The sequence below is a fragment of the Triturus cristatus genome, chromosome 9 (assembly GCF_964204655.1).
Source record: "Triturus cristatus chromosome 9, aTriCri1.1, whole genome shotgun sequence".
Lineage (NCBI taxonomy): Eukaryota > Metazoa > Chordata > Amphibia > Caudata > Salamandridae > Triturus > Triturus cristatus.
The window spans coordinates 318,991,535-319,008,974 of NC_140592.1; the positions used below are offsets into that span (position 1 = coordinate 318,991,535).

The 17,440-nt window shown below is 47.3% G+C and overlaps 1 protein-coding gene across 1 annotated transcript in view; it reads left to right on the top strand.

Moving 5' to 3' along the window:
• Nucleotides 1-17,440, top strand: part of USP4 (ubiquitin specific peptidase 4) — a 776,462-nt gene that overhangs the window by 626,758 nt on the left and 132,264 nt on the right. The window contains exon 18 of the mRNA XM_085625029.1: nucleotides 11,464-11,582. Within this exon, the coding sequence (XP_085481155.1) occupies nucleotides 11,464-11,582 (119 nt within the window). The remainder of the gene's footprint in view (nucleotides 1-11,463; nucleotides 11,583-17,440) is intronic.

Genomic DNA, 17,440 nt, shown 5'->3' on the forward strand with positions numbered 1-17,440 from the left:
GACAGTGTACATACTCTCCCAGCTACCACTGCCAACAGGCTTCCCAGCTTTTTCTTGGCTGAGGACATGGGTCCCAAAGACCATGTGATACCGGTGGCTAGAGGTCGGGCAAGTCCATTACCCCCCCACCCCCCCCTCCCCCCTGCACCCGCAGCCGCCAAACCCCTTCAGTTTCAGCCTTCAACCATCATGGGCATCCAGTGTGGGGTAGGATATGCCATCACCTGCAACACTTGCGGACAGTAACATTGGACCGTTGCGTTTTGCAAATTGTCCAATAGGACTAATCCCTCCCCTTAGTGACTACTCCTCCATCCATGCCACCCACTTAAAACTGGCTGATAGAGGAACACATCTCCTTGCTCCGTCAGGAAGTGCCGACTGTCTTTCTCAGGGAAGCCATAGAGAGGGTGCTAGAATCAGAAGTGTGTCGTGGTTGGTATTTCTGCTACTTTCTGGTACCCAACAAGAATGGAGGTGTTTGTCTTGTGCTAGACCTGCGCCTTCTCAGTCTCTTCCTGAAAAAGCATACATTGAAGATGCTCATGTAAGTTCTGTCTGCCCTGGACCCAGGAGACTGGATGGTAGTATTGGACTTGCAGGATGCATATCTCCATTTCCCTTTCCTGCCTGCCCACAGACATTAACTGCGGTTCGCGGTAGGCCAAAAGCACTTTCAATTTGCCGTGCTCGGCTTCGGCCTTACCAGTGCCCCTTGGGTGTTAACAGAAGTGATGGTGGTAGGCACAGCTCATCTGCGGAGATCAAGGGTGCCAGTCTTCCTCTATCTCGGCGACTGGCTTTTGAAGGCAGACTCTTTCTAGACAGTTGTCTTCCACCTTCAGACTACGGCGAACCTTCTGCACTTGCTGGTGTTCAGTATTAACACCTGACTCCATCTTAGATGCTCCTTTTCAGTGGCGCTGTTCTGGACACTGCAGTTTCGAGCCTATCCTCCGGAGCAGCGAGTCCAGGATATTCAGGCTGTGATACCAACGTTTCAGCCTATATCCTGGATTTCAGTGAGAATAACCCTGAGGTTGTTGTGCCTTTTGGCTTCCTGCATCCTGCTTGTAACTCATGCCTGTTGGCATAAGTGGTCTCTGCAGTGCGACCTGAAGTCCCAGTGGGTGCAGCATCAGGGGAATCCAACATGGTCCAGATCTCGGAGGGAACTGCGAAAGATTTGCAGTGGTGGCTGATGACTCGCAATTGGGTCAGTGGCAGACCACTCTAACTTCCCCAACCTGAGCGGAATGTGGTGACAGATGCATCACTTCTGGGATAGGGTGGCCATCTGGAAGAAGTCGAGATCAGAGAACTCTGGTCTCTGACGGAGTCCCAACTATTCCACATCAACCTGCTAGATCTTCGGGGATTTCCATGACATTGAAAAACATTCTTCCTTTGATCAAGGAATTTCTGATGCAAGTATTCACGGACAACACCACTTCGATGTGGTACTGCACCAAACAGGGCAGGGTGGGATTGTGGACCCTTTGTTAAGAGCCTCTGCATCTCTTGACGTGGCTGGAACTCCAGGGCATTTCCCTTGTGGGGTCGACTCTCTGAACACCACGGCAGACAAACTCAGCCGAAGATGCCTAGCGGATCACAAAGGGTGTCAATACCCAGAGGTGGTACATGGACTCTTTCAGCAGTGTTAAGAGCCTTGGTTAGATCTGTTTGAAACCGCCGAGAATGTGCCATGTCTGCAGTTTTGGCGCTGGAGTATCCAAGGCAACTCTCACTTGGGGACTTTTCGTCTCGAATGGAGCTCCGGACTCCTGTATGTCTTTCCACCTATGCCACTCCTGCCCAAAGTTCTCAAGAAGATCAGGAACGACCAGGCCCAAGTTATCTTGTGGCTACAGATTGGGCATGAACAGTCTGGTATCCCAATCCGTTGAGCATGACCTTCGGTCTCCCGATCAGGCTGCCTGTACAAGAGGATTTTCTGTAGCAGCAACAGGGGAGGGTTCTGCACCCGAATCTACGCACCCTTCATCTTCATGTGTGGAGTATGAGCGGCGACAGTTGGCAGCTTTTGACCTTCCTCCCAAAGTTTATAATGTTATTCTAACAGCCAGGCATCTCTCCACCATGTCAGTGTATGCCTGCCGTTGGTATAAGTTTGTTACATGGTGTGATTCTCACATCGACCCTCTGTTTGCTCTGTCTTCGGCCCAGCAAAGCTCTGCTCTGGGTACAGTTAAAGGTTATCTATCAGTCATTTCAAATTTTTGCTGTTGCCCGATGAGCCTTCATTATTCAAGTAACCTTTTGTGGCTAGGATTTCAAAAGGCTTCTAGCACATGTTTTTCCCCCTGTAGTGGGCTGGCTTAGTATATGGTGCACACTTATTCAAGTTGTGCACCTAGCACTAATCCAGGCAACCCTTATGGTGGTTTTAGTTGTCTTTGATTACCATAGAAAGCTCTCAAAGTGGTAGCTGTGGAGAGCAGCCTTCAGTCTCATCTTGAAAGGAGTCTTAAGCAGCTTGTTTTACCTGTTTAATCTGTAGTGTAGATCAGATTAAAAGGAACCACACTGTGTTTAGCAAAACTACGTCTATTTATTACACTACAATATCACTATAACATTGGTATATCTCCTACACGAAGATATCAACACAATACACTTGAATACTTCAAAATCAATAAGGTAAGTAGTACAAAAAACAGTGAAGTAAAGAACCTGCAAGCAGAGGGGACAGACGTTATGCCAGTCGGAGGTGACCAGGAGGCACGGAGAAACAATGTCCCACGATGTCGGGAGGTTCTGAAAGTCGACGGTGACTTTGTCGCTGCAGCTGTGAGGACCAGGTGACGCTGAGGAAGAACAGGAGCCGTGCACGAGCTGTCCCATGTCTGATGTCTGTAACTTGGTGGTCGGTGTCCGGCGGGAGCACCAACAAGCCTTGGTAGCCACCACTGGTGTGGAAGACGGAACAGGTCCAACTTTGGGACCAGCAAGTTCCAAGGGACTCACCAACAGCAGGAGAATCAGAGCAGGCCCCAAGCAAGCAGGGGAGCCTGCTGAAGCAGTAAAAGACCCTCAGGAGGAACCACAGTCCCAAGGCACAGGAGTCGCAAGAAAACCTTGCGCAGCTCACCAAAGATGATGCAGAGGATGCGGTGAGGACACTATCTTGGAGGGAAGGGATGCTGGAGACTGGAGCTTCTTGTAATCTGAAGATCTCTAGGATGCAGAGCCAACAAGCCTTGGCAAGTCGCGGTGCACTAGGGTTCGGTACAAGCGGTTCTGGCGAAAGATACTGGCCTCCAAATTTCAGAGAGAAGTTGAACTTTGCAGAGGTGATGGTGGTAGTCACAGCTCATCTGTGGAGATTAAGGGTGCCAGTCTTCCCCCCTATCTCGACGACTGGCTTTTGAAGGCAGACTCACTCCAGACAGTTGTCTTCCACCTTCAGACTACGCAAACCTTCTGCACTTGCTGGTGTTCAATATTTAACACCTGACTCCATCTTATATGCTCCTTTTCAGCTGCGCTGTTCTGAAAATAGTGCAGTTTCGAGCCTATCCTCCCGAGCAGCATGTCCAGGATATTCAGGCTGTGATACCAACGTTTCAGAGAATAACCCTGAGGTTGTTGTGCCTCTTGACTTGCATGCTGCTTGTAACTCATGCCTATTGGCATGATTGGTCTCTGCAGTGCGACCTGAAGTCCCAGTGGGTGCAGCATCAGGGGAATCCAACATAGTCATGATCTCTGAGGAAACTGCGAAACATTTGCAGTGGTGGCTGATTACCCCCAATTGTCAGTGGCAGACCCCTCTAACTTCCCCAATCTGAGCGGACTGTGGTGACAGATGCATCAATTGTGGGATAGGGTGGTCATCTGGATGAGGTGGAGATCAGAGAACTCTGGTCTCTGGCGGAGTCCTGACTCAGACAGACACAGATGACAAAGAAGACCTGTAGAACAGCGAGACCAGGAGCAGCAGGAATCTTCCTTGGTGCAGTCACTGTTCCAGACGAATTCCAAGTGTGCAGATGGTCGAAAAGTGGCGTAGTTTCAGGGTTGAGTGTTGTCCCATGATGAATCCAAGGACCCAACCACAGGTAAGCCCTTAAGTACCCTAAGGAAAGGGTTGGAACAACTCGTGGTCCCAAAGGACGGGCTTCACAGAGGGAGGATAGTCACACGTCCTTTGTCCAATTTCGCAGCAGGGCGGGAGGAAACAGCTCCCTGAACTGGCTCAAACTGGAGTATGCAAGGAGGGCACCAAATATGCCCTTCAAAGCAGTCTGGTGACACTGGCAAATGCCTCCACCCCAGCACAATACACTAAGTCCTGTCTGGGAGGTGGGCACACCTCCCTGTGACAAACCTATTGTTCTACCTTCCCCTGCTTGAGCTTAGCTCAGCAGCAGGAGGGCAGAATTGTGTCTGTGGTTGGCAGCAGCACGAACTTGCTTACAGACCTTGAATGGCTGTTACCGGGAGTACAGGCGGGGACGGGGGGTCGGTGTTGGTGTATGATCCCAACATGTTTTATACAAAACATGACCGGGTTGGATGCAGCCACTAGATAGTTAGACATCTCATAATTACTGATGTCCACTATATGTCTAAATATACTGACTGCACTAACAAAGTCTGGGGAATTGACTCTGGGCCTGTAGGGGTGTCCTGCTCATGCACGGTTACCTTCACACTTATAACTAAGCACCCTGTTCTCAGGACTGAAGATCCTGCATTGGGGTGACTTACAGGTTTTAAGTGCAGTGACCTCAGATATAAGGAAACTTATCTGTTGTGAGTGGTGCAAGCACCAACCAACTTGCGCTGCAATGGCAGGCCTGTAGTCCGTTTGTTGACTCCCATGGGTGGCACAATACATACTGCAGCCCATGAGAGACCCATGAAGTACCTATACCCTGGGTACCTTAGTACCATATACTAGGGACTTATAAGGGTACACTAGTAGCCAATTGTAGAGGTACCAAAGTACTTACCATGTCAATTTAGGGGAACAAGCACAGTTGCTGGAGTTCCGATTAGCAAGATCCAAGCAGACTAGGTCAAAAATAGGCTGACACCAGGCAAAAAGTGGGGGTAACCATGTTAGAAGGATCCTACCCTCCTACAGTGTTGCTTGGGTATCTGTTCAAAGGTAAGGAATATGCGTCTAGATGTTTCTCTCATATGAACAAGTTGCTTACCTTCGGTAACGCATTATCTGGTAGAGACCATCTAGCCACAGATTCCTTATCGATCCACCCATCCTCCCCGCTCTGCGGACAAGTTGATACGGTCATGGTTGATCCCTTTCAGGACCCTAGTTTGGACACACCAGTGTCAGTACATTTCATGGCTCCGCGCTCCTGGTGTTGAAACTCGTGAAAAGTAACTGAATTCAGCGTGCTGAGGTGGCGCCTATAAAGGTGACCAGACCTCACTCCTGATGCAGATGACGTTATGCAGAACTGATCAATGCCACCTACCACCGTGCAGGGGTACTGCTCACGCAAAAATCTTCCGGATCCAGTCTGACGCCTGGGAAATTAAAAGAGAAGGAATCTGCAGCTAGATATTGTCAGGTAATGCGTTACCGAAGGTAAGTAACTTGTTCTTTAGATTGGACAAAACATATCAGAAACACTAATCAACTAATTATAGAACCCCTTCTCTGTACTGGGATAGTGTCTACAAAACAAGCTGTTTCTAGATGGATAGTTTCATCTACTATGTGTTATCAATAAGCCAACAAACCCTTTCTGTTTAAACCAAGGACTAATCCTACAAGTGGGATTGTCAGCCACTGCTGCTTGGTTTAATAATGTCCCGTTAAGAGATTTGTAAAACAGCCACTTGGAAATCAATCCATTTATTCACTAAACATTGTTTAAATGCTGATACTAAAGCAGACACTAGAGTTGGGCAAGCAATATTAAAAAATGTATTTGCTTAGCATGGTGTCTTTGATTGTTGAAGTGGTACTAGTTAAAAATGTTCTACATTGACATTTTCTTGGAGTGATGAGCTTGCTAATCTAGTCTACATTTGACTATCCATGAGGGTCCTATGATACCGAAGAAAATGACTGTCATTAACAAGCCTCCGTCTTCTTCCATTGTCAATAATGGTCTTTATAAAGGTCTATTTTGCAGTTATTGCTGAACCTTTCAAAAGAACTAAGGCTGTTAAGCAGACTACCTGTACAAGGTATGTTGGAAGCTGAAAGCTGCTGGCTTTTTAAAGGGACAGTATGCCAGTTTTGACCTTACTCAATCTCCTCCTGGCAGGCACCTTTTACTTTAATTTATCCTGCTGCAATGGGGAAGTTTAAGGTAATCTGGTTTTGTAGGTTTTCACCTAGATGCTGCAATTTAGGTACTTCTAAAATTAGTATAGTTCAGTAAATGCTACCTCCTATTTACTTGTCTTTTTTCAAAATGTCCAAATCCACTTAAATAATTGTGTGTGTGTGTGTGTGTATATATGTGTTTATGACTTCAGTGAGGATTCCTACAATGCAAAAACAGGATTACAGTAACAGTTTTTATTTTTTTACAAATTATTTCGGCTATAGCTCAGCAGCAGTGCTGCCGAGTTGCTCACTTCCGTTCTTAGCACAGCATTGGGCATACATTGCTCTTCCTCCCACCCCGTATCCACACATTCCTACTTGTCGCTTCCACCACAATATCTCCGGTGCTCGTCCTCTAGGGGCACGGCAGCGGCATTATCAGGCCACCCTGTTATTTCCTTTTTGTTCTGTTGTAAAACTTTTTATATATGTACAACCCACTCAAAAATGGCAATTTTTCATCTTTGAACTGTAAATTTAATTTGAAAACAAAAGCCATAATAGCAACAGGTTCATTACAAGACCTACATGCGCGTGGTTACAGCATGATACATGCACTGCTGGTCATCTTGGAATTCCCTTTCGTAGATGGTAACCATGCGTGTGCATGCTTAGTATCATGCTGTCGACCATCTTGGAACAGGTTTTCTTAAAAAGCATATGCGCATTGTGACTGGCCAGTGACTAATTTGATTTATTTTTTTAACCAAGCTTTAAAACAAGCATTGGTAGAGACAGTAGCTTGACACTTGCATTAAAAAAGGAAGACCTATTGACTTTGCCGATGATTATTTTGAAAGTTACCGATGATCATTTTGAAAGTTACCTTATTAACCCTTTGGAGTGACATAATAAACACTGTGATCATCGAAGTTTCTTAATAGTTTTAAAATCCAAAACCGTGAAATACTGTGGACATGAAGTCAGAATAGGCCTTGATGGAGAAGGAACTGGTATGTTCATTTAAAACCAGAAGTTAAACTTCCACACCTAAAGCGTGATTCTGTTGGCAGTTGACTGGGAGTATATTTTTCTGTTGTATGGAGCTTATATCACTCAACAGTGTTCTCTACTCACATGCTCATTTTTTTTCTTGTGTGAATAGATTTAGTCAGAAATGTGTTTACCCGCACAGTTGTAAAATTTGGATGCGAGATTCCGTTAGCCTGGTGTGAGAACTATTTACTTCAGTTTCCCTCCACAGAAACAACATGCATTCACTATTTTTGAGTTGTTTATCGTGTGGAAAAATAAATCTGAAAGGGACGCACACTGCTTGTCTCTCCTATGCGTCGCTAAAAACCATACGGCTAAATGTTCCCCGAAAATGTCCGCGGGGATATTGAAGGACTGAGAGGAAATGCATTGAGGGCTAAGGATTTATCCAGGAGAGCATCTTAAAAACCTGCTCCCGGCTGGTTTCCAGCCCACAAAAAAGTTTATAGGAATGCAGCCTCCATCTACAATACTTTTTTTTGACAGTTTTGACTCTACCTCCTCTCCCTTAAAAAGGGCTTCATGAAAAGAATTCTTTGAATGCTGATCTCACAATTACCAGTGTGTAGACAAATATCAAAGTAGGAGTTGTTAGTCATAACCTTACCTGACAGTGAGCCCATTGACTTCCTATGAAGTAGCACCTTGCATTTTTGTGTTTCCTTTTCTGAAGTTTGCCTCTGGCCACAGACTTTTCTGTCTCTCTTTGATAATGGAAAATCAGGGTTTAAAAGGACTAAACTCACCACCAGGATCAATTTATCCTAGTAGTTACAAAACGGGTTACAATGGTTTCAAAATTAGTCTTTTTCAGTGAACTTTCTACAAGACCTGTTCTTCTTGTTGATATTTGTACGCAGTCTTTCTCTTCCCCATTTTCTCTTACTGAAGGGATAACCAGGCTGGAGCTTAGAGATAGTTGTTGCCAAGCACAAGATTAACGTTTTTTTTTTTTTTAAAATAACGCCATACAGCTTGTGCCTCATCTTCTCTTCCTACTTATGTCCTGACTTCCACGGCCCCAGTCCTTCACTTCATGTTTTCTTCTGGAGCTCTCTAGAGAACAGAATAACAAACCTTGCTTGAAGCAACCTTTGAGGTTGCACCATGGGGTTTCCCTCAAGGTGCGAGGCATGGCCTAATACCGAGTCTTGCCCATTGAACGCTTGAAGCCCCATATTGGCTTTTCTCCGCAGAGATACCCTATAAAAGTATGACGCTGTCTCACACAGTAGCCTTTCGGTTTACATATTGGGGCTTTGTAAATTATGTCCTGATGGTCTTTTTTCTGGCATGGCACTTAGTATTAGGGCATCTTATCAGGGTTTTAAGCCTCAGACACCCTGAGGAGCATGATACTGGGCCCAACCAGAACCTCCCCTTGAAGGTCCATAGTTTTTCAACCCTCTTCCAGAGCAGGAAATGACAGGGTATCTATTTGGGGTCTTCTTTCTGCATTTTACAGTAAGTGCCAAGTGAGGTCCTCAGCCTACCACGCTAAAAGAGCTTTTAGGGCCTTGGCCTATTGTCTATGGTGCCTCTTTAGAGGCCTGGATTGAGCTTCTTATGTGGCCGTTCTGGGATTGACCTTGAAGCACCCTGACTGCACCAGTTGTCTCAAAGTTGCATGGTAAATTGTTCCAGTGGCACCTTTCATTCTCCAGTATTGGGATATCATTCATAGATTCACATGCCTGAATCATTCCCCGTCGTCGGAGTGGGAGTCCCACGGTACATAAAAATAGCAATATACATGCATATAGAAACCATATCATAGTTAACCTAGAACTAGGAAGTAAGGTAGCCAGAAATCAAAAGGAAAAAATTATCCACTTTAATGACTCGTCCAAGTCATTATATATAGTCCAAACTACAGCCAATCAGGAGACAGCACCCTCCAGAATGTTCTCCTCAGAGGCTCAGGCTCTCAGAGTTTCTACCGCACGTCGTGTGAAGGGTCTCCCTGAGCTCTGCTCAGTATTTCTCTGGTTTCTTCAGGAATTCTTAATTTTATGATGTCTTCTTCAAAGAAATCTCTTTCGACCTTGTAAATCTTGTGGGAAGCTCCGGCTGTTTTCAGAAGATCCCCACAAGAAGTGCATTTACTGCTTGTATCCTGACCACCAGGTGAGAGACTGCAAGATCTGCAGAACTTTTCCACAAAAGACTGTAAGTGACTGAGAAGGGCGTCTACTTCTGTGGCTACAGAAGATTAAAGATCAGGACAATCCCTTATCTAAAGTTGGGAGTATTGCCTCTGTCAAGAATACTTCCTCTAGGAAGAGGACAGCTGACACATATTTATCTTCTCCTGGGGCTAAGGTGTCAAAAAAGCAGCACACTTTTAAGAGTGTGAAGTCTCAGGCATCAAAACAAGTTTCTGACAGAGATTTACCTCAGAAACGGGGTCCCTCGTCGACGAGGTCGACCAACGAAGCTTTCCGTCGGCGCGACGACGACTTGACTGCTACCTTCTCGTCGCCGAAGCCGCAGAGATAACGTCGTCGGCATCATCGCCGTCGATGCTGGTATCCGTCTCCGTGAAGCCAGTCTCGTTGACGATGGAGGTGAGATCTACCGTCGATGTTCCTTCGACGACGAAAGTTTGAAGAGTCTCGTTGACGATTGCCTCGTCGACAGCCACCTCATCAACGGCCGCCTCGTCGACGAGGGTTGTCTCGTCGACGATCACTTTGTCGTCCGCCTATGTACCATATATTGGACAGAGGCAGTTGTCTAAGTGCTGGTCTTTTGCTCGGGTATCCTTTGGAGCTTACACTAGACTTGATTCCACCGATCTCCTAGAGAGGTTATTCGCACCTGGGCCTATTTTTGGGGGGATTCATACACAAGGTTTTTACCTTTGATGTACTATTGTAGTTTGAGGCCACATTTATACTTCACCCTTTCAGACTCCATCTGGTTGCTGTGACTCTTGGACTTTACAAAGGACATTGTTTCCTCTTTTCTGTATCTACGTACGCCACACAGGCTGCATGTTAATGCTGACTGCAAACCACCTGGTCCCAAGTTATCTTGTACTAGGACTATTGGAAAAGCTCAGCTAATGGTCCACCTATTACAAAATAATTAACTGCAAGGTCTTAGTTTGGTTCCATGTCATTGCAAAGCATGTAATTTATTTTATCTTGACTTCATACATATTGAAAATCCATACTCCTTAAACCATACAGTGCTCCACACAGCAATTAAACTCAAAAGGTTCCTAGCACCAGTCTGCTATGTCCATGTGATGCTTCTTGAGAGCCCTTTTGCACAATCTTAGGCCTTGGAAGTAGTGCATGCTTCTTGCCCTTAAGGTCCCTTTGCTGGTTCCTCAAAGAAGTGACTCAAGTGACTTTAGGGATTTTCCTGAGGAGTACCTTGTTTTGGTTCCTCAACCTAGGAAGCCTGACCGTCGCGCTTTTTGGATCTTTGTCATGTCCCTTTAAGTTGCCTTGTAACTGCTCCACTTGTGATTGCTTGTCTGCTTTGTATTCTTGTCCTGTGCTGTATTCATGACCGTAATAATCAGCTCGCTATTTTGCATGGTTAGCTGTTGCCTGTTAAAAATCTTTCTTTCATGTGCGGGTATATTCCTGACTTTTCCTTGTGAGCACCTTGATACTATTGCTTCTCTTTCTGATATTCATTATATAGAGACAAATCTTGTTGATATTTATTACTTGATTATCTTTCTGCCTTTTCTTTGCCTTTTATATTGCATAAAGCTCGTGTTTAGTGTTCAAAGATCTTTTTTTCAAGTAATATATTTAAAGAAAACTCTAGGTATTAACCTGTAAAGTTTGAGCTAGCAGACTAAACATCTGTCTACATTCTTTGCTTATTCATGCCAGAGATGAGCGCCAAGACTCCCCATTTAAGTCCTTCTTTACACCCAAGATTGCTCCGGTAGCTAAAAGGAATTAACATAATGGTGATTTGTTGCTCATTTATACGTCTTTATTTGATTGCACGCTCATTGAAACAGTGATTGTTTTTGTGGAAGTGGGCATGAAATGTCCAAATATATGGTAAAGATTACTAACAACTGAATATTAAAGTTCTGACATCGAACATCTCTAGCTTTTGCTTTAATGTATTAATTTTGTTTTCTTACCTGTATGTAGGCACATGACAAACATGAAAGCATGCTGAAATCCTTGAATAAGAGGCAGTCCCTGGTGGCACTAGAAGATTGTATAGAATTGTTTACTACCATGGAGACACTCGGGGAGCATGACCCCTGGTAAGTCATCTTAGTGCAAGAGTTACCTTTAAATTTACAGAGGCTCTATTTGTTTACTCAATCTTTGGATCTGTCATAGATTCACATGCTTAAATCATTTCCCAGTGTTGATGTCATAGTCCCTCAGTTACTTTTATTCTGATAAAAACTTCTAACCTCAGAGTCCTCACTGTTTGAATACTTGCTCAGGTGGAAGGCTAGATCACAAAGTTTTCAGCAGTGCCCCTGCATGCCAGCATGTGTGCTGATATCAATCAGGGGTTTATAAAGCGCGCTACTCACCCGTGAGGGTCTTAAGGCGCTGGGGTGGGGTGGGGGGTGGCGCAGCTCCGGGTCAGTCGAAGAGCCAGTTCTTGAGGCTCTTCCTGAAGGTGTGCAGAGTGGGAGAGCGTCTGATGTTGACTGGGAGCTTGTTCCAGGTCTTTGCTGCGACGTAGGAGAAGGATATGCCACCTGCTCTGGTTCTGCGGATGCGTGGGGTCTCTGCCAGGGCGAGGTTGGCAGAGCGGAGGTTCCTTTTGGGTACGTGGAAGGAGACTCTTTTGTTGAGGTATTTGGGTCCGATGTTGTGGAGGGATTTGTAGGCGTGGATGAGTAGCTTGAAGGTTACTCTCTTCTCGATGGGGAGCCAGTGGACGTCTCATAGGTGCTAGGTCATGTGCTCCTGTCGTGGGGTTCGGAAGACGAGTCTGGCTGCGGTGTTCTGGATGGTTTGGAGCTTGTGTAGCAGGGTTTTGTTGATTCTGGCATAGAGGGAGTTACCATAGTCCAGTCTGCTGGCTATGAGTGCGTTGGTCTTTCTGCCTTCGGGGGGAACCACCTGAAGGTCTTGCGGAGGATGTGGAGGAAGTTGAAGCAGGTGGAGGCGACCGCGTTGGTCTGGCAGGTCATGGTGAGGGAGGAGTCTAGAATGATGCTGAGGTTCCGGGCGTGGTCCGTCGGGGTTAGTAGGTTTCCGAGGGCAGGGGACCACCAGGAGCTGTCCCAAGCAGTGGGGGATGGTCCAAGGATGAGAACCTTTGTCTTCTCAGAGTTCAGTTTTAGGCAGCTGTTGCTCATCCAGGCTACGACGTCTTTCATTCCTTCTTGGAAGCTGAATCTGGTGTCTTAGGGTTCTTTGTGAGAGAGGATGAGCTTGGTGTCGTCGGCGTAAGATACTATCTTGAGCCCATGCTGTCTGACGATGGCGGCGAGGGGGGCCATGTAGATGTTGAAGAGTGTGGGGCTGAGCGATGATCTTTGAGGTACTCCACAGTTGATCTCTGTAGGTTCAGAGAGGAAGGGAGGGAGTCTGATGCCTTGGGTTCTGCCGGAGAGAAAGGAGCGGATCCAGTTGAGGGCGGTTCGTGTTATATCGGGGTCGTAGAGTCTGGCTGCGAGAGTGCGCTGTGAGACGGTGTTGAAGGCTGCGGAAAGGTCCTAGTAGGATGAGGGCCGCAGTGTGACCCTGGTCGAGTTGCATGTGGATGTCATCGTTGGCGGTGAGGAGGGCTGTCTCGGTGCTGTGGTTGCTGCGAAATCTGGACTGGGAGGAGTAGAGGATGCGTTCTCTTCGCTGAAGGTTGTCAGCTGGACGTTGATGAATCTCTCAGTGACTTTGACGGCGAAGGGGAGGAGCGAGATGGGCTGGTAGTTTCTCAGGTCCGTCGGGTCGGCCGAGGGTTTCTTGAGGAGGGGCTTGACCTCTGCCTTCTTCCAGTCGTCGGAGAAGATGCCGGATTCGAGGGAGGTGTTGATGGTCCAGCCTAGTTCGGGTGCTATGGCGGTGGCTCTGTGGTAGATATGCGGTGGGCAGGGGTCCATGGGGGCTCCTGAGTGGGTGTTCTTCATGGTTGTGGTGGTGTCTTCAGTAGTAGCAGGTTTCCAGGTGGTGATGGTAAGCTGGTTGTCGGTGGTGTGGTGGGGCGGGCAGTGATGTCCGGAGTCTGTTCGTTGATCGCAGTTCTTTCCTTTCTACAGCAATGGACACAAAGCTACCCCTCGTCTCATTGAGACACTAAATTGCACTATTCTTTAGTGGGCAAGGGAATTATGTCACCTCTCAAGTATACAAGGTTTAAACCCTGTGGGAAATGTCTGACTGACCCACATGTGGTTTGCCTGTTGTGTCTGGGGTTGTACCACAATTCGAAGGCCTGCAGTGAATGAATCTTAATGCATCTCAAGGCCATTCAAGATTAGGAAGCTAAGCACTTCACAGCGAAGTACCCCAAGACATCCTGCTAGGATTTGGAAAATCCTCAAAAGCTCTTATAGGCAGGATTTGACCCCCTCCCATCACTCTGTCTCCCAAGAAGGCACGAGGAATTCATTGTGGCTCCAGGTTGCACTCCTGAAGTCCGTTTTCAGTCCGGTCATCGAAATCGCAGCAAATCGAGGAATTCCACAATACCATGCTGCACCTTTTTGGAACGTTATTTCCCTTTTGGTACGCCTGCAGATCCCCAGGAGCAGAGAGGCCTCCCATCTGGGTTTCTAATAGCGGATCCACACACTGCTCCAGTTGGGCCCTCTAGATCCACTCGCGACCGACTTCAGTACTGGTTTCCTCCCTGGCAGCACAACCCAAGCAGGAATGCGATCCCCCAGTGCCGTTGCCATCATTTCAGAACAACGGCACTATTGGACACAGACTCAAACAATGGGGGGCTATGATTATAGATATAGATGAGAGAGAGATATATATATTTATATATATATATATATTATCTACTGGCGGTCGCCAGTAGATAGTTATAGTTAGGACCGAGTTTCCATAGGAAATCTGAAAATTCTATTTTGAATAACTTTGGCGCCGGTTGACGAATCCTCGCGAAATTTTCAAAACTAATGGGGCGCTCCGCTCAGCTCCTACCCTGAAAGTCTCGGGGTGATTCGTCAAGCGGGGGCTGAGAAAAAAGGGGTGTCCCAAAACGCGTTTTCCCCATGCTTTTTCCCATAGGACCTTTAGTCGAAGGTACAGCCCGAACGGCTGAACAGAATTACTTGAAATTTGGCAAAGAGGTAGTCCTCAGGTCAGGGATGTGCCTTTTGCATATATGGAGTCAATCTGCTCAGTAGTTCCTGAGAAAATGGCAGTTAAAAGCACATAAATATCTATAAGCGCGCACGGTGCGCGCACCTTAACGTGCGCGAGCGTAATTCTGATTGGTGGTTTCATGTCAGTCAACGTTCTAATCGGTCGAAATCGGGAAGTGTCATTTTGTGTGTTGTGTGTGTGACAGGGAAAAAGAAAGGTGGAGAACGTGAAAAGGGGGCAGGGTAGAGAGTTCCTGAACCCCTAGCCTTTGTCAGGGGGTCCCTGAAGGACCCCGAAGGGTGATGAATAAATTTGTTTTTAAAAACGGGGTGCGCGCAAAACCTTAAAAAAAAAATAAAAAAAAATTATATATAAAAAATATAATAAAACATACATAACTTAGCATTTAAAAAACCTTACAAATTCACTTAAAAAACCATAGGTTTCACACACGTTATAGTTAGAAATTAGCATTTAAAAAACCTTGCAAATTCACTTAAAAAACCATAGGTTTAACACGTTATAGTTAGCTGGACATTTCACTCGTAAAAAAACATTGAAATTCCCCCGTTATAGTTAGTTCAGATAACTATAACTCGTGCGACCGCCACTCTATCACAAGGATGATGTCATCAGTGATGCCACTGACCATGTCATGAGTGATGTAATATGTGACGTCATCAGCAGTGCATTGCGGGCGCGCGAGTTATAGTTAGCTGAACTAACTATAACGGGGGAATTTCAATGGTTTTTTACGAGTGAAATGTCCAGCTAACTATAACATGTGTGAAACCTATGGTTTTTTAAGTGAATATATATATATATATGCCATCATTCAAATAAGATTGGAGTAGAACCGTTCCCCTTGGAGTGCTGAATTATTTCTTGAAAGTGAAGGAAGTGTGTGTGTGTGTGTGTGTGTGTGTCTCTCTCCCCCCCCGCCCCCCCCCCCCTCCTACTGGCAGTCGCCAGCAGGTAGATATAGTTAGGACCTATTTTCCATAGGAAATCCGCAACATTCTATTTGGAATAACGTTGGCGCCGATTGATGAATCTCAGCGAAATTTCTTTTGGCCAGCTCCGGTCCGCTCCTATCGTGAAAATTTCACGGTGATTCGTCAAGCGGGGGCCGAGAAAAAAGGGGGGTCCCAAAACGCGCTTTCCCCATGCATTTTCCCATAGGACCTGTTGACGCAGCTACAGCCCGAACTGCTGAACGGAATTACACCAAATTCAGACTCGTGCCTTTTGCTTAAATGGTGTAAATCCATTCAGTAGTTCCTGAGAAAATCCAAAGTAAAATCATAGATATATCTATGGCCTCGAAGGATCCACGCACCCTCCCCGCACCCAGCACGCACCTGCCGTGCACGAGCTGTATTCTAATTGGCTGTCAACACTCCAGATCAGGAAGTGTTGGCAGCCATCTTGTGCCTCGGTAGAACCAAGGCACAAGAAACCTAAAAATCAAACGAGAAAAACGCAAAAAGGGGGCAGGGTAGAAACATCCTGACCCCTAGACCTGCTCAGGGGGTCCCACAAGGACCCCCAGGGCCCAAAAAAAGATGTATTATTTATTTTTATTTTTTTTAAATCTGCGAGATTCGCGCACCCAGCGCAAATTTCGGCCGGAAAAAAAAAAATCAGCGTGGGCTCCCGCGCTCAATATTCTAATTTACCCCCGAGGCCAAATACCGGGGGCATAATTAAAAAAAAAAAGTGTGGGGTGTCCCAACCCCCCCCCCCCCCCCCCCCCCACACACACACTGCCCCGGGGACCACCACCCCCCGGGGCTCGAAGATTGTATATGCGTGGGGGCTCACGGCCCCCCCGCAGCCCCGGGGACCGCCACTCTCCGGGGCTTCGTTAACATAGGTGGGGGGCTCGCAGCCCCCCCAGCCTCGGGGACCGCCACCCCCCGGGGCTTAAACAATTTGATGTGGGGGGCTCTCAGGCCCCCCCAGCCCCGGGGACCGCTACCCCCCGGGGCAACTTGTACATGTTGGAGGGGGGCCATGCGGCCCCCCTCCTGGAGCCTTGTATTGGCCCTGGGGACCGCCGCCACCCAGTGCCCACCCCCGGGACACTGCTGTTTGCAATGACAGGGCGGGAACCTCGCGGCTCCCACCCTGCCATTCCAAACTGCTTTGCTTCATTGAAGCGAGAGCAGGGAGACCTGCTCTCGCTTCAATGATGCAAAGCAGATTGCTTTTCCACATGGGGAGCAGCATGTTAGCTGCTCCTCATGTGGAAAAGCAATGCCGGCTCCCGCAGGAGCCGGCTGGGACCGTGTGGGGGATTGAGAACCCCCCACGGTCTCCAACGAGAGGCCAGGCCCTGGGGGATGGGGTCCCCGGGGCCAGAAGTGGCCCGGGAGGGGGCTACGCAGCCCCCCTCCATAAATTTTGTTTTTTAAAAGGCCCATGCTCCGGGGATGGGGTCCCGGGGCAAATTATGGCCTCTGGAGGGGGGCCACGCGGCCCCGGTCCCAATTTTTTTTCTTTCATATATAAAAATTGGGGTCAGGCCCTAGGGGATGGGGTCCTCAGGGCCAAAAAAATAGAAAAAGAAGGGGGGGCTTCTAAAAAAAAAAAAGGCAAAAAAAAACGGGATTGGGCCGGAGGCCACGCCCCCTCCTTACACCACTCTGCAAACGCGCGCCCTGGCACGTTTGCAGAAGGGGAACTAATTCCCCTTGAATACTGGGGGTCCCTGGGGGCCAACTAGCCCACCAGGAACCTCCAGTATGTGCCAGGGGGCTGCGTTGCAGAGGGGTGTAATGAGGCCACGCCCCTTTTTACACCTCTCTACAACGCAGCTCCGTGGCGCTTACTGGAG